This window comes from Coregonus lavaretus, assembly GCF_964263955.1.
Source record: "Coregonus lavaretus genome assembly, chromosome: 35".
In the NCBI taxonomy this organism is placed as follows: Eukaryota; Metazoa; Chordata; class Actinopteri; order Salmoniformes; family Salmonidae; genus Coregonus; species Coregonus lavaretus.
Genome location: NC_140022.1, coordinates 3897116 through 3921962, shown reverse-complemented (window position 1 = coordinate 3921962; position 24847 = coordinate 3897116). Strand labels below are relative to the sequence as shown.

General features: G+C 45.4%; 3 protein-coding genes across 3 annotated transcripts; 2 read left to right on the top strand and 1 right to left on the bottom strand.

The window, feature by feature from the left end:
• Nucleotides 1–271: 271 nt before the first annotated feature.
• Nucleotides 272–9723, top strand: LOC311109732 (receptor activity-modifying protein 1-like). The gene is made up of 3 exons (XM_084152703.1): nt 272–687; nt 3209–3386; nt 9466–9723. The coding sequence occupies exons 1-3, from the start codon at nt 633–635 to the stop codon at nt 9719–9721; spliced, it is 489 nt and encodes a 162-aa protein (XP_084008829.1). The 5' UTR covers nt 272–632; the 3' UTR covers nt 9722–9723.
• Nucleotides 9724–9764: 41 nt separating this feature from the next.
• LOC311109730 (nucleobindin-2-like) lies at nt 9765–12615 on the top strand. Its single transcript, XM_084152701.1, is given in 2 exon segments — nt 9765–10921; nt 10925–12615. Coding segments are annotated over 2 exon segments (1047 nt in total). The 5' UTR covers nt 9765–10813; the 3' UTR covers nt 11864–12615.
• A 3312-nt stretch (nt 12616–15927) lies between these two features.
• LOC311109731 (putative methyltransferase) lies at nt 15928–22164 on the bottom strand. The gene is made up of 6 exons (XM_084152702.1): nt 22001–22164; nt 21267–21427; nt 17327–17540; nt 16919–17022; nt 16500–16637; nt 15928–16201 (listed from the first exon to the last, which is right to left on the bottom strand). The coding sequence occupies exons 1-6, from the start codon at nt 22109–22111 to the stop codon at nt 16057–16059; spliced, it is 873 nt and encodes a 290-aa protein (XP_084008828.1). The 5' UTR covers nt 22112–22164; the 3' UTR covers nt 15928–16056.
• Between the last annotated feature and the right edge of the window lie 2683 nt (nt 22165–24847).

Here is a 24847-nt window from a genome sequence, read left to right as displayed (position 1 = left end):
TGACAATACAAAATCTAAATCATACATAGGCTGTGGTAGCCTATGATGTCAGTTGTGCTATGTCAACAGTCCTGTGAGCTCTCTGTGGTATTTTGGGCACTGTGGGCTACTTACAGTGGCAGACTGTCCACCTCAACAGCAACAGAATAACTTGAACTGGACATTCCTTGTTTAGAAACTATGAAGAAATACAATGAATTATATATGGAAGCATAGACACAGGAAGTAGTTTGGGGGGGGGGGGGGGGGGGGGGTTGTTGAGAATGTTTTGCACTGCAGAAAGACCCAGTGCACTACTTTGTTTTTTAAATTAATACTTTTTTAAATTCTGACTTTTCAGGGGGTGTAGCACCCTCAGCACCTCTACTTCCTATGTCTGGAAGTTAAGCAACGATTTACCAATTCTTTATGGATGGCTCCACGACTTGGGTGTCACTCCTGTCCCCAGTTAAAATAGCCAACTGTCGTGAACAATGACTTCAGTTGCAGCATGCATATTCATTTGATGAATCAGTTATTGCAAAGGACAAGGAGGTCGGAAGAACTAGCGCATGAATACACTGAAGTAAAGAACACGAATGAGAAGTTCGGTGACTGCCGCGTCTCTTCTGTGCAATCCAGAATAAGAAGCTATGGCACTAGACTGTACATCGCTGACAAAACTAACCCTTGTTTTATGTGTGGCAGGTAAGTGTGATTTGATCAATTATATATAATAGCAAATGCTATTTGTTGTTTTTCTTTTGTTTGCTGTTTTTTTTATTACATATTTACGCAATATGCCTCCCTGGCGCACTTCGCATTCTTTGCAGATAGCCGAACCGTCCCAAGTCGTCTACAAATGAGTTACATTGACCTTTTTCGTTTGATGTAGCCTATAACGCTTATTGCGTCATCCAAACGTTTGACCATTACGCAAAACATAAATAATGTGTGCTGTAGAATGAAGCTAAGGATAACTTTTTCATATTTTGACATTACACAATTGTCAACTTAATCGATTATTGATGTTATAAAAGTGAAGTGTCCAGCTTTAGGATTTTGTACAGCATTGGCCATCAGCTTCCTTAGAAATATGTATTTCAAATTATTCTCACTTGGAGCCTACACATGATCATGATGAAAATTAAAATATGTTCCCAAAATACTGGACAAAACAGCTGACCAAGGTGAAGGACATCTGTGCAAACCTGAATGAATCAGCAGCATCAAATGCATGAAGATGCAGTCAAAGTCAACGCAAAGCTTTCTATGAACTGATCTTTATGCGTTTGACCAAAGCTTATTTATTCGGCTTCCCACTGGCCACACACTGGTTGAATCAACGTGATTCCATTGAAATGACATTGAACCAACGTCGAATAGACGTTTAATTGAGGTATGTGCTCAGTGGGTTGTCCCCAATTCACCAACAGGAGGATGGAATTACCAATAGGAGCCTAATTATAGATGGCTCTCCCATTACATTAGTCAGAGAACTCAAATCAAAGGTTATTGCTGAGGAAACCTTGTGCTTTTAAAGGCACAATCTGTGTTTTTTTTGCTACTGTCCAATGGTAATTTAACTGCCATTGGGCACTTTGCTGTTTCACTTTTCTGTCACCCCTGGCAATTTTACCTTGTGTGGGAGCTGGTCTCATTCTCAGTGTCAAAAGAAGTGTGCACTATTGGCTAGAGGAACTCAGGAGAGCCCATACAATAGCCTGAGCGTCAGTGCACTATTGGCTAGAGGAACTCAGGAGAGCCCATACAATAGCCTGAGCGTCAGTCTGGTTGTGCTATTATTCCAACTTGTCGCTCATTGCGATGCCGAACATGTTTGACTTGACAAGGACATCAATGGTGTAGGAAAGAGCAGAAACAGATCTGGGACCCTGAGTTTCCCATAAAGTACTTTGTGCTGTTTGTAATAATTTGCACTTTAATCATTAAACTCTCAGACATGAACCATTCAAACCCTCTCCTTGGCTCTGGGACTTAAGAGACAACATTTGGGACTTCTTACAGCTGAGGTAGGCTACCAAGTACCAACCCCCGACCTCAGCCTGACCCTATTGTCCAGGCAGAGGGCACTTCACACCTCTGTGTTAGGGACCAGGTTGCCAGGGAACTCATCTGACTGGGACCAGCCAATCACAGGCCGTAGCTGGTGGGGTTACAGTCCCCCACTTCTATCTGAACCGTTTGGTTGAATTCCGGAGTTCCGGTTGAGAACACCTCTGTAAACTCCTGGGGCTGCACACCAACTCACCAGCTAGACATTTCTCCACATGGACAATCCTCCACCATTGGACTTCCTAACCTTGTGTTAGTGCATAGATGACCATGTAAGTAGACATTGAGTGGCTTAGCGCTCATTTACAGACAGCGATGAGACCGCCTACAGGGAGGAGGTTGGAGCCCTGGCAGAGTGGAACTTTGGACCCTCTCCACTGCAGCCCCATCAATGTCAATAGGTGGTGAGCTGTAGTCGATGAACAGCATTCTCACAGGTGTCCAAGTGGGATAGGGCAGTGTTCAGAACACTGGCGATTGTGTCATCTGTGGATCTGTTGGGTCGGTATGCACATTCTAATGGGTCCAGGGTTTCAGGTAAGGTGGAGCTAATGTGGTCCTTGTCCAGCCTCTCAAAGCACTTCATGATGAAAGAAGTGCTTGCTACTGGTAGAGCGATAGTCATTTAGGCAGGTTACCTTTGTTTGCTCGGGTACCGGGACAATGGTGAACATCTTGAAGCATGTGGGGATGACAGACTGGGACAGTCTATTCTGGTAGTCCATACTGGTCAGGTTAGGATGTTTCATACAAGACCTGGGTTCAAATAGTACTTGATGTCTCTAAAATACTTGAAGCTGCATTTGATTGAGCTTGCCTAGTGCAATGGAATGGTCCCAAAAGTGCAAACCTTGCCTATCCGGTACTCCAGGCAGGCTCAATCAAACGGTTATTAACAAAGGGTATTTGAATCAAGATCTTCGGCCGTATGCATCAAGTGTCTCAGAGTAGGAGTGGTGATCTGGGATCTGGTGCCCGCTGTCCATGTAATCTTATTTTTTTGTGATCTAAAAGGCTAAACTGATCCTAAATCATCACTCCTACTCTTAGAAGCTTGATACATTTACCCACTGTTTCATAAACTTGCTGCATCCCTGATCGCTTCCAACAACTACACTACAATCTGATGACATGTTCCTTCCCTCTGAGCTAGCCCATGGCTTTCCCCCAGTGAGCGGCTGCAGCGGTGCCTACGGGAGGGCCATTCCCTCACTTAGCGGCTGCAGCGGTGCCTATGGAAGGGCCATCTCTGACTTCTGTGTGACCAAGTTCACTCTGGACATGGAGGCCCTGGACCAGAGGCTGTGGTGCAGCTGGCCCGACACCTTTCAGTCAGTATAATCTATATTAGTCACCTCATCCTAAATAAAAAATAAAGTTGAGTTCAATTACATTTACTTGAATTATGTTCGCAATTGAAAAATGTAATCTTTGTTTGTCACTGTATTATTTGGCTGCCCTTGCAAATGATGCTCTACCAGTTTAGCAGAGGCCCTTGTCTTTATAATATCTTTCCATCTGGAGAGCTTACCTATGTTTACATGTCTATCACCATCAGACACAGAGATACAGCGCCTTGCAAAAGTATTCATCCCCCTGGGCGTTTTTCCTATTTTGTTACAACCTGTAATTTACAACCTGTAATTTAAATGGATTTTTATTTGGATTTCATGTAATGGACATACACAAAATAGTCCAAATTGGTGAAGTGAAATGAAAAAAATAACTTGATAAAAACAATCGAAAAAATAAATAACGGAAAAGTGGTGTGTGCATATGTATTCACCCCCTTTTGCTATGAAGCCACTAAATAAGATCTGGTGCAACCAATTACCTTCAGAAGTCACATAATTAGTTAAATAAAGTCCACCTGTGCGCAATCTAAGTGTCACATGATCTGTCACATGATCTCAGTATATATACACCTGTTCTGAAAGGCCCCAGAGTCTGCAACACCACTAAGCAAGGGGCACCACCAAGCAAGCGGCACCATGAAGACCAAGGAGCTCTCCAAACAGGTCAGGGACAAAGTTGTGGAGGAGTACAGATCAGGGTTGGGTTATGAAAAAATATCCGAAACTTTGAACGTCCCACGGAGCACCATTAAATCCATTATTAGAAAATAGAAAGAAATGGCACCACAACAAACCTGCCAAGAGAGGGCCGCCCACCAAAACTCACGGACCAGGCAAGGAGAGCATTAATCAGAGAGGCAACAAAGAGACCAAAGATAACCCTGAAGGAGCTGCAAAGCTCCACAGCGGAGATTGGAGTATCTGTCCATAGGACCACTTTTAGCCGTACACTCCACAGAGCTGGGCTTTACGGAAGAGTGGCCAGAAAAAAGCCATTGCTTAAAGAAAAAAATAAGCAAACACGTTTGGTGTTCACCAAAAGCCATGTGGGAGACTCTCCAAACATATGGAAGAAGGTACTCTGGTCAGATGAGACTAAAATTGAGCTTTTTGGCCATCAAAGAAAACGCTATGTCTGGCGTAAACCCAACACCTCTCTTCACCCCGAGAACACCATCCCCACAGTGAAGCATGGTGGTGGCAGCATCATGCTGTGGGGATGTTTTTCATCGGCAGGGACTGGGAAACTGGTCAGAATTGAAGGAATGATGGATGGCGCTAAATGCAGGGAAATTCTTGAGGGAAACCTGTTTCAGTCTTCCAGAGATTTGAGACTGGGACGGAGGTTCACCTTCCAGCAGGACAATGACCCTAAGCATACTGCTAAAGCAACACTCGAGTGGTGTAAGGGGAAACATTTAAATGTCTTGGAATGGCCTAGTCAAAGCCCAGACCTCTATCCAATTGAGAATCTGTGGTATGACTTAAAGATTGCTGTACACCAGGGGAACCCATCCAACTTGAAGGAGCTGGAGCAGTTTTGCCTTGAAGAATGGGCAATAATCCCAGTGGCTAGATGTGCCAAGCTTATAGAGACATACCCCAAGAGACTTGCAGCTGTAATTGCTTCAAAAGGTGGCTCTACAAAATATTGACTTTGTGGGGGTGAATAGTAATGCACGCTCAAGTTTACTGTTGTTTTGGTCTTATTTCTTGTTTGTTTCACAGAACGAGGTTACCATGTTGTCAGAACTTAAGATATTAATGTTCTAGACACGTTTAATCGGAACGTGGCAAAAACATTAATGTGTCCAGTTTTTTTTAGGGTTAGGAGACTATTCCACCAACGTTCCACCAAACATACACAGAACATGGTTGCCATGTTCTCAGAACATAAGATATTCATGTTTTAGACACGTTTCATGGGAACGTTGCAAGAACATGCGTCCCAAAAAAAGGCCTTACTGTTGCAAAGCCAATCAAGGCCCTGATTGGTGAACCACTGATCCGTTCAGAGGTCTTTGTCTGTTGGCAAAGTTAAGGATACTCACACATACAGTGGTTTTAACATACAATGTATTCAACTTACATATCTGACACACTTTGACATACATGATTACATTGTGCATGTTCATTTATACAGTAATTATTATTCAACATGTCCTCAACTGGGATTTGAACTCACAACCTTTTGGTTCACAGTACTTGGATCTTCCTGCTATACCACCATATATCAGTTAATCTGACTATTCTTTTATTATTGATTTTATTTACTTATTTCAGCAATTTAAGGACTTTCTGTATAGTTATCTAATGTTGGTGGGGCATATCAAGTTTGAGTGTACTTTTAACAGAGCTGAGATTTACTTCAAAGTACATTCACCCTATTGCTTACACCTATCAAGTTGTTTCAGATCTACACAAGTGCCTAGGGAGGAGGGGTTAGTCTTTCTTCTGGACAGGGCCTAACTATACTGGCCCAATAAGTACATGCAAGAACATTCCTGTGTCCAGTTTTCTGAGGCTATAATTAAAACAGTTTCATATCCCCCTCCAACATTAGACAACTATCAAATCAATGATGAGAGAATAGTCAAATTAACTGATAACTGACATAGACATGGTGGTGTAGCAGCCAGATCTGAATGTCGTGAACCATGATGTTGTGCGTTCAAATCAAAGGTGAGAACAATGTAATCATGTATGTCCAAGTGTGTCAAATATGTAAGTTGAAAACACTATGCTAGGAGCACTGTGTGTGTCTAAACTTGCCAACAGACAGCTGTGAATGGATCTGTGGTTCACCAATCAGGGCCTTGATGGGCAATAGTAACAAGGTGTGACATGTAATTAACCTTTTTTTCTTTTGGGAGAACGTTTCTTTGGGACCATCAGGCGATGTCCTGACAACTGATATACAGAAATGTTCTTGCAGCGTTCCCATGAAACATGTCTAGAACATTAATATCTTACATTCTGAGAACATGGCAACCATATTCTGTGGATGTTTGGTGGGACGTTGATAGAATATTCTCCTAACCCTCAGAAAACTGGACACAGGAATGTTCTTGCAACGTTCTCATGAAACGTGTCTAGAACATTAATGTTATATATTCTGAAAATATTGTAACCATGTTCTAGATAAGTTCTGCTTGAAATTAAGGGAATGTTCTCCTAACGTTATCACCAAAACATGCTAAAAATGATTTTGTTAACATAGATAGAATTTCCCCCTGACTAACGGAAAGCTGGACACTCAAACATTAGGAAAACATTATGGGTAACATTACAACATTTTTGATTTCTCTCTCCCTAGAATTGTTAGCTGGGTAGAAAGGGAAGACGAGAGAGTGAAGGAGGAGAGGGAGGGAGGGAGAAGGGGGAGTGGGAGGGAGGGAGAGAGAGAAGAGGGAGGGAGGGAGAGAGAGAAGGGGGAGAGGGAGGGAGGGAGAGAGAGAAGGGGGAGTGGGAGGGAGGGAGAAGGGGGAGTGGGAGGGAGGGAGAGAGAGAAGAGGGAGTGGGTGGGAGAGAGAGAAGGGGAGAGGGAGGGAGGGAGGGAGAGAGAGAAGGGGGAGAGGGAGGGAGGGAGAGAGAGAAGGGGGAGTGGGAGGGAGTGAGAGAGAGAATGGGAAGTGGGAGGGAGGGAGAGAGAGAAGGGGGAGTGGGAGGGAGGGAGAGAGAGAAGGGGAGAGGGAGGGAGGGAGAGAGAGAAGGGGGAGAGGGAGGGAGAGACAGAGTGAAGGAGGGAGAGGGAGGGAGGGAGAGAGAGAGAAGGGGGAAAGGGAGGGAGGGAGAGAGAGGAGGGAGAGGAAGGGAGGGAGAGAGAGAAGGGGGAGAGGGAGGGAGGGAGAGAGAATGGGGAGAGGGAGGGAGGGAGAGAGAGAAGGGGAGAGGGAAGGAGGGAGAGAGAGAAGGGTGAGAGGGAGGTAGGGAGGGAGAGAAGGGGGAGAGGGAGGGAGAGGGAGGGAGGGACAGAGAGAAGGGGAGAGGGAGGGAGGGAGAGAGAGAGAAGGGGAGAGGGAGGGAGGGAGGGAGGGAGGGAGAGAGAGAGTGAAGGAGGGAGAGGAGGGAGGGAGAGAGAGGGGGAGAGAGAGAAGGGGAGAGAGTGAAGGAGGGAGAGGAGGGAGGGAGAGAGAGAGAGAAGGGGGAGAGGGAGGAAGGGAGAGAGAGAAGGGGGAGAGGGAAGGAGGGAGAGAGAGAAGGAGGGGAGAGGGAGGGAGGGAGGGAGGGAGGGAGGGAGAGAGAGATTTAGTGAGCAGGTCAAATCTGTTTTGCGTGTGGAAAGAACAAGCGGAGTGGAAGAGGAAGAGAGAGATTGAGAAAGAGACAGAACTTTGCATAAACAAATATTTTCCCAACCAGCCCCTCTGGTCTTGGCTTTGGGTTTAGGGCACACACTGATGTTGTGCAAGGTGACACCAGTACACAGGTTCTGGGTGGCTGTCTACCATGGGGACACAGGGTTATACAGTGTGTGTGTGTTCAATATGAGCACGGCCAGCTTAGGACCACATGCCCTATTAGAAGTTGAACAGTAGCCACCTTTGGGGTTTCCAGTGTCAAAGAGAGTTGGAAATTACACTGAATTCATGTATGCTCTTCTAGAACAAAGTTTCCAATTAAGAATACATTTAGAAAAAACACTGCCAAGGCTTTATGCTATGCATCAATGAGTCATTCATTTAATCAACTTTATTCAGTCAAAACACCTCTGATATTATCAGGAAACCAAAGGCACTTCAGTGTGTCTTAGCTCTAATTATATTCAGTCAGTCATGCTGGTCTGTAGCTCCCCTGGTATGATATTGGGAGTTCCAGTGCTGGTATGACTCCTCTCTAACCCCCTACCACCTAGCTATGGTAGTTATATTTAGCTGTATGGTATGTCCCCTCCCTAACCCCCTACCACCTAGCTATGGTAGTTATATTTAGCTGTATGGTATGACTCCTCTCTAACCCCCTACCACCTAGCTATGGTAGTTATATTTAGCTGTATGGTATGTCCTCTCCCTAACCCCCTACCACCTAGCTATGGTAGTTATATTTAGCTGTATGGTATGTCCCCTCCCTAACCCCCTACCACCTAGCTATGGTAGTTATATTTAGCTGTATGGTATGTCCCCTCCCTAACCCCCTACCACCTAGCTATGGTAGTTATATTTAGCTGTATGGTATGTCCTCTCTCTAACCCACTACCACCTAGCTATGGTAGTTATATTTAGCTGTATGGTATGTCCTCTCTCTAACCCCATACCACCTAGCTATGGTAGTTATATTTAGCTGTATGGTATGTCCTCTCTCTAACCCCATACCACCTAGCTATGGTAGTTATATTTAGCTGTATGGTATGTCCTCTCTCTAACCCCATACCACCTAGCTATGGTAGTTATATTTAGCTGTATGGTATGTCCTCTCTCTAACCCACTACCACCTAGCTATGGTAGTTATATTTAGCTGTATGGTATGTCCTCTCTCTAACCCCATACCACCTAGCTATGGTAGTTATATTTAGCTGTATGGTATGTCCTCTCTCTAACCCCATACCACCTAGCTATGGTAGTTATATTTAGCTGTATGGTATGTCCTCTCTCTAACCCACTACCACCTAGCTATGGTAGTTATATTTAGCTGTATGGTATGTCCTCTCTCTAACCCCATACCACCTAGCTATGGTAGTTATATTTAGCTGTATGGTATGTCCTCTCTCTAACCCCATACCACCTAGCTATGGTAGTTATATTTAGCTGTATGGTATGTCCTCTCTCTAACCCCATACCACCTAGCTATGGTAGGTATATTTAGCTGTATGGTATGACTCCTCTCTAACCCCCTACCACCTAGCTATGGTAGTTATATTTAGCTGTATGGTATGACTCCTCTCTAACCCCCTACCACCTAGCTATGGTAGTTATATTTAGCTGTATGGTATGTCCCCTCTCTAACCCCCCCCCCCCCCCCAATAATAAATATATTAAAATAAAACTAACATATTTAAAAGTTAAAGTCAGTTTTCTCATGCTGTCCCCTAGTTTCAGTGTTTTATCTCCCCCTGCAGGCCTTACGAGGAACTGACCAACTGCACATTTTTCGTGGCCCTCAAGATGCACTGCTTCTGGCCCAACCGGCTGATAGACGAACTCTTCATCCGCCTCCACCAGGACTACTTTCATGACTGCGCTCTGACCGGCAGGCTGCTTCGCGACCCTCCTATAAGTATCCTGGGGACTTTCATTGGAGTGCCTGTGCTGGTCACTCTGCTCATGACTGCCCTAGTAGTGTGGAGGGGTAAACGCTGTCAGGGAATCGTGTAACTGTCTCATCCTGGGTGAAGGTGCCCCTGGGTACAGAATACAGATCTAGAATCAGTTTGCCCTGCCAAAATTCTAACCTGAACCATTAGCGGAGGAAACGCAAAACTGACCCGAGTCCAGCTTCTAGGGATCAACCTGAGCTCTTGGAGATGTTTGTTTGATAACATAGACATGATGGAGGGGACACTGAACTGGGACAAATGACAAGCAGAGATACCCAACAGCATACTAAGACTGTGATCTCTCTGTGATGTTTGTTATTTGATGGACACTGGTAGTATGGGTGAAGGACCTTTCAGAAGCCTACTTCTGAAACAAAGCAAAGGCTATTTAAGCTTGTACTGTGGCTCATCAATAGCTCTAGAAATTCCAATTGAAAACATGCATTGTATTGTTGTAAACCACAAATTGGCCAACCAAGAGAGGGCTAATGTGGGGTAGGGCAGGGAGTACAGTATTGGTAGAGTGTATGACCTTCTATGTCAAAATCAATGCAACGACATCTATAATGTAGCTTTGGGCATATTGGACACCAGCCAAAGTATTTACATGAACTGATTGGATGTATATAAAGTGTTTCACAGAAAAGGCTTTATTTGATTTAGATCTCCATGCCCAGTAGCCACGCCCTTTAATAAAAAACAAACATTAATATACTTTATCAGAATATGTTGTCTTATATTCTACCATTTTAAATGTAAAATGCTTCATTTCACAACTGAACACATCTTAACTTGGTATCTGGCACTGTAAACAAACGCTTCCTAGCATCAAGGAAGGGATGAGAGGACGAGCTATCAGCTAGGGAGGAGACTAGTTAGCTAGCTAAATTAGCTTGACGCCGGGGTTTCCAACTAGATAGCACATCCACAAAGTCAAAATTGGCTATATCGTAAAAATTAATGAAAACAAAATTGGTGTTAATGTAAGGTTAGGCATAAGGTTAGCACTGGGGTTAAGGTTAGGTTTAAAATCTAATTTTAAGAAGAGAAAGTGTAGAGATAGGTGGGGGTTATGACTTTTTGACTGTAGTAACTAGTGACGACCGATTGACGGGGATTCCAACCAAAAAGTGTTGCCTTGTGTCTCCAGATGTCTTGTAGCCGGGTATTCCACACCAGCTGCCTTGCGCTTATGGTACAGCTGCTCTGTCTGGAGGCAGTGCCCATCAGTGTGGACAAGACCAAGGTGAACCAGCCGTAGGACAAAGCCTCAGAGCCGCCACCAAGTGTGGACACTGGACTCCACTATGACCGTTATTTCAGGGAAGTCATTGATTTTCTGGAAAAATACCAGCATTTCAGAGAGAAGCTCCATAACACAGATATGGAGGACATCAAGATGGGGAAGCTGGCCAAAGAGCTGGACTTTGTCAGCCACCATGTAAGGACACAACTGGACGAGCTAAAAAGGCAGGAGGTTAGCCGGCTACGGACACTGATCAAAGCCAAGCAAGACATCGAAGGAGGGAACGATATGGCAGTAGACCACCAAGCTCTGCTGAAACAGTTTGAGTACCTGAACCACATGAATCCTCACACCTTTGAAGTGGAGGATCTGGACAGACTCATCAAATCAGCCACAAACGATCTGGAGAACTATGACAAGGAGCGCCATGAGGAGTTCAAGAAGTACGAGATGATGAAAGACCATGAGCGAAGCGAACACCTCAAGACTCCAGATGATGAAGGGAGGAAGAAGGAGGAAGAACATTACGAGGAGATGAAGAAGAAACATGCAGACCATCCCAAAGTCAACCATCCAGGCAGCCAGAATCAGTTCAAAGAGTTGTGGGAGGAAGCAGATGGTCTTGACCCTGAAGATTTTGACCCCAATACCTTTTTCAAGCTGCATGATTCCAATGGAGATGGCTTCTTCGATGAGCAGGAATTGGAGGCGTTGTTTACAAAGGAGCTGGAGAAGATCTATGATCCTACCAATGAAGAGGACGATATGGTGGAGATGGAGGAGGAGCGCCTGCGTATGAGAGAGCACGTCATGAACGAGGTGGACACCAACAACGACAGACTGGTCTCCTTAGAAGAGTTCCTGATTGCCACAAAGAAAAAGGAATTCCTGGAACCAGATAGTTGGGAGACCCTAGAGCAGAACCATGCCTACACAGAGGAGGAGATGAGGTAGTTTGAGGAGCGCCTGGCCCAGCAGGAAGAGGACCTCAACCAGAAAGCATCAGAACTCCAGAAACAGAGGGATGAGTTGGAGAGGCAGCAGGAACAGCTCAACACACAGAAAGTAGAGCTTCAGCAGGCAGTAGAACACATGGAACGGTTGAAAATCCAGAAAGTTGAGCCCCCTCCAGAGGTTCATGTGGTAGGGAATGCTATCCCAGAGCCACAAGGAGAAAACCATCCTTTGCCCCCGGGCCACCAAGATATGTCCCAAAACCACCCGGGTATGAAGCAAGACAACCACCTCCAGAACCAAATACCCCACAACATCCAGGATTTGTCCCAACCACGTCTCCAGGATCTGCCACCAGGCCATCAGGCAGTGCCATAGGGCCAACATGACTTACCATAAGGCCCCCATCAGAACCAGTTCACTCAACCCCAGCTGCCAGATAAAACTCTATAGACAACACCGCTGGCTCCATGGCCCCCCACCCACAGCCCTTTACAGTACTTATATACCTCCAGTCCAGTGTGCAGAGATCCCGTCATATGGGCATGTGTGGCCCCTGTTATCCTGAAAGAGTTAACTGAAAACCAGCTGGAGAACACAGGAGGCGTTTACAGTATCCCTGCCCACTTGTGGATTTCAATTTGAGCCTTCAAGGCCTAGAAATGTTTTATACATACACAGAGTGCATATGCGGTATGTGTATGTGATGTATGGATTGGTCATAGGCCTCCTGTAGCTCAGTTGGTAGAGCATGGCGCTTGCAACGGCAGGGTTGTGGGTTCGATTCCCACGGGGGGCCGGTATGAAAAATGTATGCACTCACTAACTGTAAGTCTCTCTGGATAAGAGCGTCTGCTAAATGACTAAAATGTAACATGTAATTACATAGCCATTACCATTGCATGTACTGTCCCTACAGATAAATGTATCTGATTATGTATTCATTATTATCTATTAATTTGCATACTAGACAGAGAAAAATAGAAAAAAAATACTAAAATGAAAAAAGTGAAATAAAAATATCATTTTTGATATCCATTTGTTTTGATATCAATATGATATTAATTTGATATCCAAACATGAATGAGAACAGAACTTAACTGGCTGCCTGACCAACTCCCTCCCACCTGAGGAGTGTAGACCATCAATCTAGTACCATAACTATCAGATTCAGTACTCCAACGTCACACATCCCAATAGACACACCTGTGTAGAGGAGGATCAAAAATACTTTACAATATGAACCAGTGGAGACTGCTGAGGGGAGGTACGGCTCATAGTAATGGCCGGAACGGAGCGAATGGAATGGCATCAAATACTTGGAAACCATGTTTTTGATGTATTTGATACCATTCCACTGACTCCGCTCCAGTCGTTACCACAAACCCATTCTCCCCAATTAAGGTGACACCAGCCTCCTCTGATATGAACCATTCAAAAACACCAGCTATTCTCATACTGTTTGGTGGGCAGAATGAGAAGGCACACACACACACACACACGCACACACACACACACACACACTCTTACACACATTTTCCTTGTTTTAATTTTAGGTACACAAAGGCAGTGAATGAGTCAGCACACCAGCGGGCCCTGGGTCTCACTGAAGGAGAATGGAAGAAATTAAATGATTAAGTTAAAGGCCGCTTTGATTGACAGCTCACCTTAACACAAGTGGCAGAATATAGTCCCAAGGCCGGCTCGCCAAAGCAATGGGGTTATTAATCTCAATGTGATTGCAGTAAATGGACATGAATTGAAGCCTGGGCCCAGAGCAATAGCAATATGGCCACTGTCAGCTCCCTGTAGAGAAGGTGTGATCTATCCTGTACCCAGCTGAACTGTTCACGTGGTGTGTGTGTGTGTGTGTGTGTGTGTGTGTGTGTGTGTGTGTGTGTGTGTGTGTGTGTGTGTGTGTGTGTGTGTGTGTGTGTGTGTGTGTGTGTGTGTGTGTGTGTGTGAAACAGGCCAGATGACATGGCTGGATGGGCTTAATAAGTGAAACCTCACAGTAACATCTCACCTACAGTGATATAGCCTAAAGGAGTATGTAGAGACCACAGGAGGCTGGTGACACCTTAATTGGGGAGAACGGGTTTGTGGTAATGACTGGAGCGGAATCAGTGGAATGGTATCAAATACATCAAACACATGGTTTCTTTGTGTTTGATACCATTCCATTTGCTCTGTTCCAGACATTATGAGCCGTTCTCCCCTCAGCTGCCTCCTGTTATAGAGATCAAATCAAATCAAATCAAATCTTATTGGTCACATGCGCCGAATACAACAGGTGCAGACATTACAGTGAAATGCTTACTTACAGCCCTTAACCAACAGTGCATTTATTTTTTAACAAAAAAAGTAAAAATAAAACAACAACAAAAAAAGTGTTGAGAAAAAAAAGATGTAGCCTAAAGGACTATATAGCCTAAAATAGCCTAATAACACCTTACAAACACGGTCACCTATTGAGACGAATCTAATAGAGTGGTAAGTGATTGTAATGAGTTATAGGAATGCAATCAGAAAACATTAGCCAGTGAGTTTGCCATGTTTCATTGAATCCAGGAAGATGGTACGGTAGACATCTGACATTACATCTGAAGAGGAGGAACAGAACTGATATAAAGGACCTGGGGGGTATTCAATAGGAACCAAAAAGAAGCAAACAGGCCCAAACGGGGAGGGAATAACCTGAACTCCAATAAGAAAGGCTCATTTACTAAAGGTTTTGCTACAGTGTGCACTAATGAATACAACCCTGTAGTCTCAGGGAAGCTACTTCAGAGAAGGCTTGTTGAGCGTTCCCATGTTGAGGCCGGGAGTCAGAGTTTAGTGGGTCAGGTATACCCAGGTCACTATGAGTTGTGGCAATGAGTTGGGGCTATGAGGTGGGGTTATGAGGTGGGTCTATGAGGTGGGTCTATGAGTTGGGGCTATGAGTTGGAGCTATGAGTTGGGACTATGAGTTGGGACTATGAGTTGGGACTATGAGTTGAAGCTATGAGTTGGGTCTATGAGTTGGAGTTATGAGTTGGGACTATGAGTTGGGGCTATGAGGTGGGGCTATGAGTTGGGGCTATGAGTTGGAGCTATGAGTTGGGACTATGAGTTGGGACTATGAGTTGGAGCTATGAGTTGGGACTATGAGTTGCAGCTATGAGTTGGGACTATGAGTTGGGGCTATGAGTTGGGTCTATGAGTTGGGACTATGAGTTGGGTTTATGAGTTGGGACTATGAGTTGCAGCTATGAGGTGGGGCTATGAGTTGCAGCTATGAGTTGGGTCTATGAGTTGGGACTATGAGGTGGGGCTATGAGTTGGGGCTATGAGGTGGGGCTATGAGTTGGGGCTATGAGTTGGGGCTATGAGTTGGGGCTATGAGTTGGGATTATGAGTTGGGTCTATGATGTGGGGCTATGACGTGGGGCTATGAGTTGGGTCTATGAGTTGCAGCTATGAGTTGGGGCTATGAGTTGGGTCTATGAGTTGGGGCTATGAGTTGGGACTATGAGTTGGGACTATGAGTTGGGGCTATGAGTTGGGTCTATGAGGTGGGGCTATGAGTTGGGGCTATGAGTTGGGTCTATGAGGTGGGGCTATAAGTTGGGTCTATGAGGTGGGGCTATGAGGTGGGGCTATGAGGTGGGTAATGAGGTGGGGTAGGGAAAGTATTACTTTATTCTGCCACTAGGGGCACCATGTGGCATTTCAGATGGTGAGACCTCACCACTGTCAGAGACTTGACTCCTGCCAGGCAGGTTCTCAATCATATTCCTCTGCCACACACATGCACGCACGCACACCAGCCTTAACACTCAGAGGGACACCGAGGGAGCGCGTGTAAGCTCATTCGTAAGAGGTTGGAGACATCAGACTCCCTCCACTGTTCAGAAAGCAATCCACTGTAATTACCAGTTACAGTTACTATTACAGTAAACCAGAGAAGACTATTGTATTTTAACAAGCTATTTCTTTATAAAACAAGAAATTATTGAGTTCATCGGGTATCCAGACTATTCTGAAACATCTTCTTTAGGTGATATTGGAGTTCATGTGGGTACACTTTTCATTTTGACTTTATTGATGGGCTAATGATTTAAGTTGAATGTAATATGTGGTCTTATTTGTTGGAATGTTATTATTTAAAAAAAAGTATTATTCTTTACCATTGAACGCAACACAAAACATCAAGTGAAGACACGGGTCTGTGGGTATTGCTGCTTCGTTGCCCCAGAACAGGCTGCTGCAGGTTTGCAAGCCAGCCAGTAGAAATACTTGACCACCACTGTGATCTCTGTTTCTGGACTCGACTCCCCCATCACAGACAGCAACCTAGGACAGAAGAGGAGGAGTGGAACAGAGTGAGTGATAGTCAAAGAAGATGGTCATCAGGTCACTAAGTCTTTCTTAGAGATGAGAAATTCAACTCGGGGCTCAATTTAAACCAACCCGCACTGCAGTATTTATGGAATTTTGTAAAAAATAATAATAATAGATAGTTGCTTCCAGTGTTCATAATTGTGATAGAAGTGTGCAGACAGTAGTTTTCAAAAATGGAGTAAACATTGCTAAAGGCACGTTCAATTTAATTGACCCACTACATTTTTAGCACATGAATGCTGAAGCTCACCTGTTCCTGAACTCCTGGGATAACCTGTGGGCTTCCACTGGATCCTGCTTCAGCAAGGCCCGAAAGCTAGAGAAGGTCTCCACCATGCCAATGTAGCCATTCAGAGGCATTGGTCTCCTCACCCGCAGACACTCATGCCTGGAGAGAGAAATGCAAAAACACTGAACACCAGCAGAATACTATTTTATGCTAAGCTAGGCAAGGCCAGGCTAAGCTAGGCTATTCTACACTAGGCTAAGCGATGTTATTCTATGATACTCTAGGCCAGGCTACGCTATGCTAGGCTAAGCTATGCTATTCTATGATACTCTAGGCTAGGCTATGCTAGCCTATGCTAGTATACTATTATAGTTACAGTAGATACAGAGCCGGCAAGATATAGCAGTCTTTGGGTACCTTGGCTTTTCAGCAGCACTCACCACTCTTTGTCTGGGTACGGGCATGAGTCATACATCTGTTTGTAGAGAGGGACAGTGGTAGTACCTAAGTGAGCACTGCGAAATGGCAGCAGGATCTTGTAGAACTGAAGGGGGACATGAATAAGGTAGTATTACGTTCCCGTTGTTTTCATACTCTGAAGCCACAAAGTTTGCACACTTCATAGAAGGCCAGATCCCAGTGTACATTGAACTCAGAGAGTGTTACATTTAACACTGTCACAGAGTACATATGAGTCCCAATTGTTAATTTAACACTGAGATAGTGGGACTTCTATACATAGTCAGTTGGTCAGTTGATTGTCTGTAATGTTGTCTCCTGCTGGAGCAGCCTACTACTTTTAATTATCTTATAAATTCAATCAATTGCTCAGTGGTTTGGTATCTGACCTGTTGACAGATGTCAGTAAGAGTGTGGGAGTGTTGTCCGTACTCCAGGTCCATGTCCTGGGTATAACTGATCAGAGCCAGACACCCTCTCGGCCTCAGCAGCCTGTCTGCCTCCTGGAGGAACCGTGGACGGTTGAACCAGTGGGCCGCGGTCATGGACGTCACCAAGTCAGCCCCGCCGTCAGCAAACGGTAGCTCCTCTGCAGGACACTGCCTGTGGGGTTATGGGAGATGTGACGATAATCAAATCAAATCAAATCAAATCAAATCAAATTTTATTGGTCACATGCGCCGAATACAACAGGTGCAGACATTACAGTGAAATGCTTACTTACAGCCCTTAACCAACAGTGCATTTATTTTAAACAAAAAAAGTAAGAATAAAACAACAACAAAAAAGTGTTGAGAAAAAAAGAGCAGAAGTAAAATAAAGTGACAGTAGGGAGGCTATATATACAGTAAAATAAAGTGACAGTAGGGAGGCTATATATACAGGGGGGTACCGTTGCATAGTCAATGTGCGGGGGCACCGGCTAGTTGAGGTAGTTGAGGTAATATGTACATGTGGGTAGAGTTAAAGTGACTATGCATAAATACTTAACAGAGTAGCAGCAGCGTAAAAAGGATGGGGTGGGGGGGCAGTGCAAATATTCCGGGTAGCCATGATTAGCTGTTCAGGAGTCTTATGGCTTGGGGGTAGAAGCTGTTGAGAAGTCTTTTGGACCTAGACTTGGCACTCCGGTACCGCTTGCCGTGCGGTAGCAGAGAGAACAGTCTATGACTAGGGTGGCTGGAGTCTTTGACAATTTTGAGGGCCTTCCTCTGACACCGCCTGGTATAGAGGTCCTGGATGGCAGGGAGCTTTGCCCCAGTGATGTACTGGGCCGTACGCACTACCCTCTGTAGTGCCTTGCGGTCAGAGGCCAAGCAGTTGCCATACCAGGCGGTGATGCAACCAGTCAGGATGCTCTCGATGGTGCAGCTGTAGAATTTTTTGAGGATCTGAGGACCCATGCCAAATCTTTTTAGTCTCCTGAGGGGGAATAGGCTTTGTCGTGCCCTCTTCACGACTGTCTTGGTGTGTTTGGACCATGATAGTTCGTTGGTGATGTGGACACCAAGGAACTTGAAGCTCTCAACCTGTTCCACTACAGCCCCGTCGATGAGAATGGGGGCGTGCTCAGTCCTCTTTTTTTTCCTGTAGTCCACAATCATCTCCTTTGTCTTGGTCACGTTGAGGGAGAGGTTGTTGTCCTGGCACCACACGGCCAGATCTCTGACCTCCTCCCTATAGGCTGTCTCATCGTTGTCGGTGATCAGGCCTACCACTGTTGTGTCGTCGGCAAACTTAATGATGGTGTTGGAGTCGTGCCTGGCCATGCAGTCATGGGTGAACAGAGAGTACAGGAGGGGACTGAGCACGCACCCCTGAGGGGCCCCCGTGTTGAGGATCAGTGTGGCAGATGTGTTGTTACCTACCCTTACCACCTGGGGGCGGCCCATCAGGAAGTCCAGGATCCAGTTGCAGAGGGAGGTGTTTAGTCCCAGGATCCTTAGCTTAGTGATGAGCTTAGAGGGCACTATGGTGTTGAATGCTGAGCTGTAGTCAATGAATAGCATTCTCACGTAGGTGTTCCTCTTGTCCAGGTGGGAAAGGGCAGTGTGGAGTGCGATAGAGATTGCATCATCTGTGGATCTGTTGGGGCGGTATGCAAATTGGAGTGGGTCTAGGGTTTCTGGGATTATGCTGTTGATGTGAGCCATGACCAGTCTTTCAAAGCACTTCATGGCTACAGACGTCAGTGCTACGGGTCGGTAGTCATTTAGGCAGGTTATCTTAGAGTTCTTGGGCACGGGGACTATGGTGGTCTGCTTGAAACATGTTGGTATTACAGACTCAGTCAGGGACATGTTGAAAATGTCAGTGAAGACACTTGCCAGTTGGTCAGCACATGCTCGGAGTACACGTCCTGGTAATCCGTCTGGCCCTGCGGCCTTGTGAATGTTGACCTGCTTAAAAGTCTTACTCACATCGGCTACGGAGAGCGTGATCACATAGTCGTCCGGAGCAGCTGGTGCTCTCATGCATGCTTCAGTGTTGCTTGCCTCGAAGCGAGCATAGAAGTGGTTTAGCTCGTCTGGTAGGCTTGTGTCACTGGGCAGCTCGCGGCTGTGCTTCCCTTTGTAGTCTGTAATAGTTTTCAAGCCCTGCCACATCCGACGAGCGTCAGAGCCAGTGTAGTATGATTCAATCTTAGACCTGTATTGACTCTTTGCCTGTTTGATGGTTCGTCGGAGGTCATAGCGGGATTTCTTATAAGCGTCCGGGTTAGAGTCCCGTTCCTTGAAAGCGGCAGCTCTACCCTTTAGCTCAGTGCGGATGTTTCCTGTAATCCATGGCTTCTGGTTGGGGTATGTACGTACGGTCACTGTGGGGACGACATCATCGATGCACTTATTGATGAAGCCAGTGACTGATGTGGTGTACTCCTCAATGCTGTCTGAAGAATCCCGGAACATGTTCCAGTCTGTGCTAGCAAAACAGTCCTGTAGCTTAGCATCTGCGTCATCTGACCACTTTTTTATTAACCGAATCACTGGTGCTTCCTGCTTCAGTTTTTGCTTATAAGCAGGAATCAGGAGGATAGAGTTATGGTCAGATTTGCCAAATGGAGGGCGAGGGAGAGCTTTGTATGCGTCTCTGTGTGTGGAGTAAAGGTGGTCTAGAGTTTTTTCCCCTCTGGTTGCACATTTAACATGCTGGTAGAAATTAGGTAGAACGGATTTAAGTTTCCCTGCATTAAAGTCCCCGGCTACTAGGAGCGCTGCATCTGGATGAGCGTTTTCCTGTTGATTAATGGCCTTGTACAACTCATTCAGTGCAATCTTAATGCCAGCATTGGTTTGTGGTGGTAAATAGACAGCTATGAAAAATATAGATGAAAAACTCTCTTGGTAAATAGTGTGGTCTACAGCTTATCATAAGATACTCTACCTCAGGCGAGCAAAACCTCGAGACTTCCTTAGTATTTGATTTTGTGCACCAGCTGTTGTTTACAAATATACACAGACCGCCGCCCCTTGTCTTACCAGAGTCAGACGTTCTGTCCTGCCGATGTAGCGTATAGCCTGCTAGCTGAATGTTGTCATTGTTGTCGTTCAGCCACGACTCCGTGAAACATAAGATATTACAGTTTTTAATGTCCCGTTGGTAGGATAACCGTAATCTTAAATCGTCAATTTTATTCTCAAAAGATTGAACGTTGGCTAATAGGATTGATGGGAGAGGCAGTTTACTCGCACGCCGTCGGATCCTTACAAGGCACCCGGATCTGCGTCCACGATATCTCCGTCTCTTCCTCACGCGAATGACGGGGATCTGGGCCTTGTTGGGTGTCTGTAGAATATCCTTCGCGAACGCCTCGTTGAAGAAAAAGTCTTCGTCCAATGCGAGGTGAGTAATCGCTGTCCTGATATCCAGAAGCTCTCTTTGGTTATAAGAGACGATGGCAGAAACATTATGTACAAAATAAATTACAAATAACGCGGAAAAACACACATAATAGTACAATTGGTTAGAGGGCTGTAAAACGGCAGCCATCTTCTTCCGGCGCTGATAATGGAACCACACTGGTTAAATGGTTACACATTTTGGACGTTTAATTGGTGATATTTGGACCTCAAAGTGTCTGAGTTAGTTATGTTGCTAGTTAAAACTACAGGGATGTTTCAATGATAATTACACCTAAATAAGAAGAAGGAATGAATGAATACTTTATTGTCCAATAGATACTGTTGTCTGTCAACAGTACCAACATTCCTGACAGACATATAATACATAAAAAACATTTCACGGTATGAGCTTGGACTTGACCTTGAACCTTGCTATGACAACAAAGCAAGTCTGCCCACTATCCTGCATGCACCTCCCACTTCTCACCTGTAGGAGATATTTGGGGCGCTGCTATTGGCCAGAGCCACCTCCAGCTGGGCGGGGCTGATGTCTGTCCCGACCACATGGGTAAAGTGAGGGGCCAGTAGAACTGTCCCCTGTCCCGAGCCACAGCCTACGTCCACGGCAAGGTCAAACGGCCTTCCTTTCTGAAGTGATAATAACATCAGAAGTCAGTGTTATATCAATGTTATATCAGCGTTATATCAATGTTATATCAGCGTTATATTAGTGTTATATTAGTGTTATATCAGCGTTATATCAGCGTTATATCAGTGTTATATCAGTGTTATATCAGCGTTATATCAGCGTTATATCAGCGTTATATCAGTGTTATATCAGCGTTATATCAGTGTTATATCAGCGTTATATCAGCGTTATATCAGTGTTATATCAGTGTTATATCAGCGTTATATCAGTGTTATATCAGCGTTATATCAGCGTTATATCAGTGTTATACAGTTTTATAGACTTTCTTCATCTGTCAATAAACAAATTACAGTATTAAATCCAGGTAGGCGGCATTATAGTAGCCAAGCACATATGATTAGATAGCTTTGGGCTTACACAAGCAAAATGTTCACAAAAATCATTGTTGCAGGGCAAGGGTCTAGGGGCTAACTACATTCCATGCACGCACACAAACACACACACACACACACACACACACACACACACACACACACACATACACACACACACACACACACGCAGGCCCCTACCATTTTCTCAAGAAATCCCAGTATCTCTGTGATCAGTTCCTGTGGGGGGGACACCCTGTACTTCAGGTAGGAGGCGGCATGCTCTTTGCCCTCGAAGCGGCGGTGAGCCATGTTACCGTGCTGTTGCCGTGCTGAGTCAGAATGAGAGAGAGAGCTCTGAGGACACTGACTACCTCTGCTCTCTGCTCTGACACTAGCATCAGACACAGAGGTTGTTTATTAACCACCAGGACTACGTCCCAAATTATCTCTCCTTCCTCCCAAAGTGTGCACTTGTTCACTTCCCTTCACTGATTTGAAAGTAAGTATAACTGGTATAACAAATATGTTGGAAACTCCCTCAAGGCCATGTCTCCACCTATACAATGCGTTTAGATCTGTGGTAGTGAACGAGTGTACACTTCAGGAGAAGGAAGGTACCCCCCAATTCAATAAATTGCAGACAAAGGAAACCACACTATTTTGCTGCTCTTCCTTCGGAGGACAGAAGAGGTCAGTATTAGACGGAGTATGCCCTGTAGGAGCTGGGGCTGGGGCTGGGGACAGAGACAGAGACAGAGACAGAGAACAGAGACAGAGACAGAAATAGAGAGAGAGCGAGAGAGAGAGAGAGAGAGAGCAGAGACAGAGAGAGAGAGAGAGCAGAGACAGAGAGACAGACACAGAGACAGAGAGACAGAGACAGAGACAGAGACAGAGACAGAGACAGAGAGAGAGAGAGAGAGAGAGAGAGAGAGAACAGAGACAGAGAGCAGGGCCAGAGACAGAGACAGAGAGAGAGAGAGAGAGCAGGGACAGGAACAGAGACAGATACAGAGACAGGGGACAGAGACAGAGAGTAGGGGCAGGGACAGTGAGTAGGGACAGAGACAGGGACAGAGACAGAGAGCAGGGACAGAGACAGAGAGCAGGGACAGAGACAGGGACAGAGACAGAGACAGGGACAGAGAACAGAGACAGTGAGTAGGAACAGAGACAGGGACAGAGACAGAGAGCAGGGACAGAGACAGATACAGGGACAGAGACAGAGACAGGGACAGAGACAGAGAGCAGGGACAGAGACAGATACAGGGACAGAGACAGAGACAGGGACAGAGAGCAGGGACAGGGACAGAGAGCAGGGACAGGGACAGTGAGTAGGGACAGAGACAGGGACAGAGACAGGGACAGAGAGTAGGGACAGAGACAGGGACAGAGACAGAGACAGGGACAGAGAGCAGGGACAGGGACAGAGAGCAGGGACAGTGAGTAGGGACAGAGACAGGGACAGAGACAGACGACAGAAACAGGGACAGAGACAGAGACAGAGCAGGGACAGAGACAGAGACAGAGACAGGGACAGAGACAGAGACAGAGACAGAGACAGAGACAGGGACAGAGAACAGAGACAGAGACAGAGACAGCGATATAGAGCAGTCAGCTTGGAGAATGGTGTTACACCACAATAGGTGCACATGAGATCAACAGCCTTCACAGATTCAATCCAGTCATATACTGTCCTAAATACTTCTTACATGGCCTGTCCTTTCTGGCTTGATGTTCACAGTATATGGTGAGAGAGAGGTAGAAATGTTACATGAATGAGTCTTCTCATTGAGAGTGATGATCCAGTGAAATAGACAACAGATACTATTCCTCATTCTTGCATGGAGAAGAAGGAGGAGGGTATATATATATATTTTTTTACTGCAACATCCGATTACCTGACAGATGTCTCTGGTCAGAGTTGGTCAGGGTGGTGGTGGTTGGGAGTGGAGAGAGAGTTGGTCAGGGTGGTGGTGGTTGGTAGTGGAGAGAGAGTTGTTCAGGGTGGTGGTGGTTGGGGTTGGGGTTGGTCGGAGGGTCTGTGGTCACTGGTTCACCACAACATAAACTTGCAGGCTAATCTTGAACTTCTTAGAAGTACTTTTCTATAGTAAAGTGCCATGAGAAACAGGAGAACCTAACCCCCTCTCCTGCATGCATGTGTGCGCGTGCATGTGTGTTTGTGCGTTCATGTGTGTGTGTGTGTGTATGTGTGTCTGTGTGTGTGTGATGCCATGACCTTTCCCTTTGACCTGGTAAGTGTCCTTGTTATCCTCCTAGGTTTAATTACCAACGGTGGAATGGTAATCAGAGAGGAATTAGAGTGTCTGTGGTCGGGGGGGGGGGGGGGGGGGGCGGGGGCAGCGACCAGTGGGAGTCAAATGGGACCGGGACACACACTTGCATGCTCACATACAAACACACGTGTGCACACATATACACACACACACTCAAGAACTAGCACACACACACACACACACAATGCACATGCATGTTTTAGTTGTTGTTGTGTTTCTTACTTCCCTTTCAACCTAGTTCTGATAGTTCAACATCAGATCTAGATATGGCACAAAAGTGTTTTTGGACCAACATGGATATACAGAACTATAACCAGAACCTCAGAACAGATATTCATATAGAATAGGGTCATTTTCACAAGAGTTCCTCTTTAACGCGCCACATACTGCTTGGAATTAAGTAAGGAACTGATTAGGTATTGATTCCAATCTATTTATTCAGGAGGGGGGAAAAGCAACTCCTACCTACCCTCAGGAAAAGGTAGGAGCAAGGTGTTACTCACAAACCATATGTAATTAATGGGTTATTATGTAGGCCTAGACAGAAATATGTTTTCCAAAACCATAGAGCCTGTCCGTTCTCCTTTAGGTCATATCGAAATGTTCATGTCCATACAATACAATGCAAAGTGTTTTCAACATCTGGAATTACACTGTTCAAATCCATTATATTTTCATTGTTTGTTTTACATCTCGAAGAAAGGGCTACAAAACAGAGAACCACATTCCCACATATCCTGGCTCA

Bases quoted from the DNA above. Each gene is read 5' to 3' on its own strand.
- LOC311109732 (XM_084152703.1), top strand. From the start codon at position 633: ATGGCACTAGACTGTACATCGCTGACAAAACTAACCCTTGTTTTATGT. The intron at 688-3,208 runs GTAAGTGTGATT...CCTCTGAGCTAG, and splicing joins CCTTGTTTTATGTGTGGCAG to CCCATGGCTTTCCCCCAGTG. The intron at 3,387-9,465 runs GTCAGTATAATC...CTCCCCCTGCAG, and splicing joins AGCTGGCCCGACACCTTTCA to GCCTTACGAGGAACTGACCA.
- LOC311109731 (XM_084152702.1), bottom strand. From the start codon at position 22,111: ATGGCTCACCGCCGCTTCGAGGGCAAAGAGCATGCCGCCTCCTACCTG. The intron at 17,541-21,266 runs GTGAGAAGTGGG...ATAACCCCACAG, and splicing joins GCCCCAAATATCTCCTACAG to GCAGTGTCCTGCAGAGGAGC. The intron at 16,638-16,918 runs GTGAGTGCTGCT...TTCTCTCTCCAG, and splicing joins CCGTACCCAGACAAAGAGTG to GCATGAGTGTCTGCGGGTGA.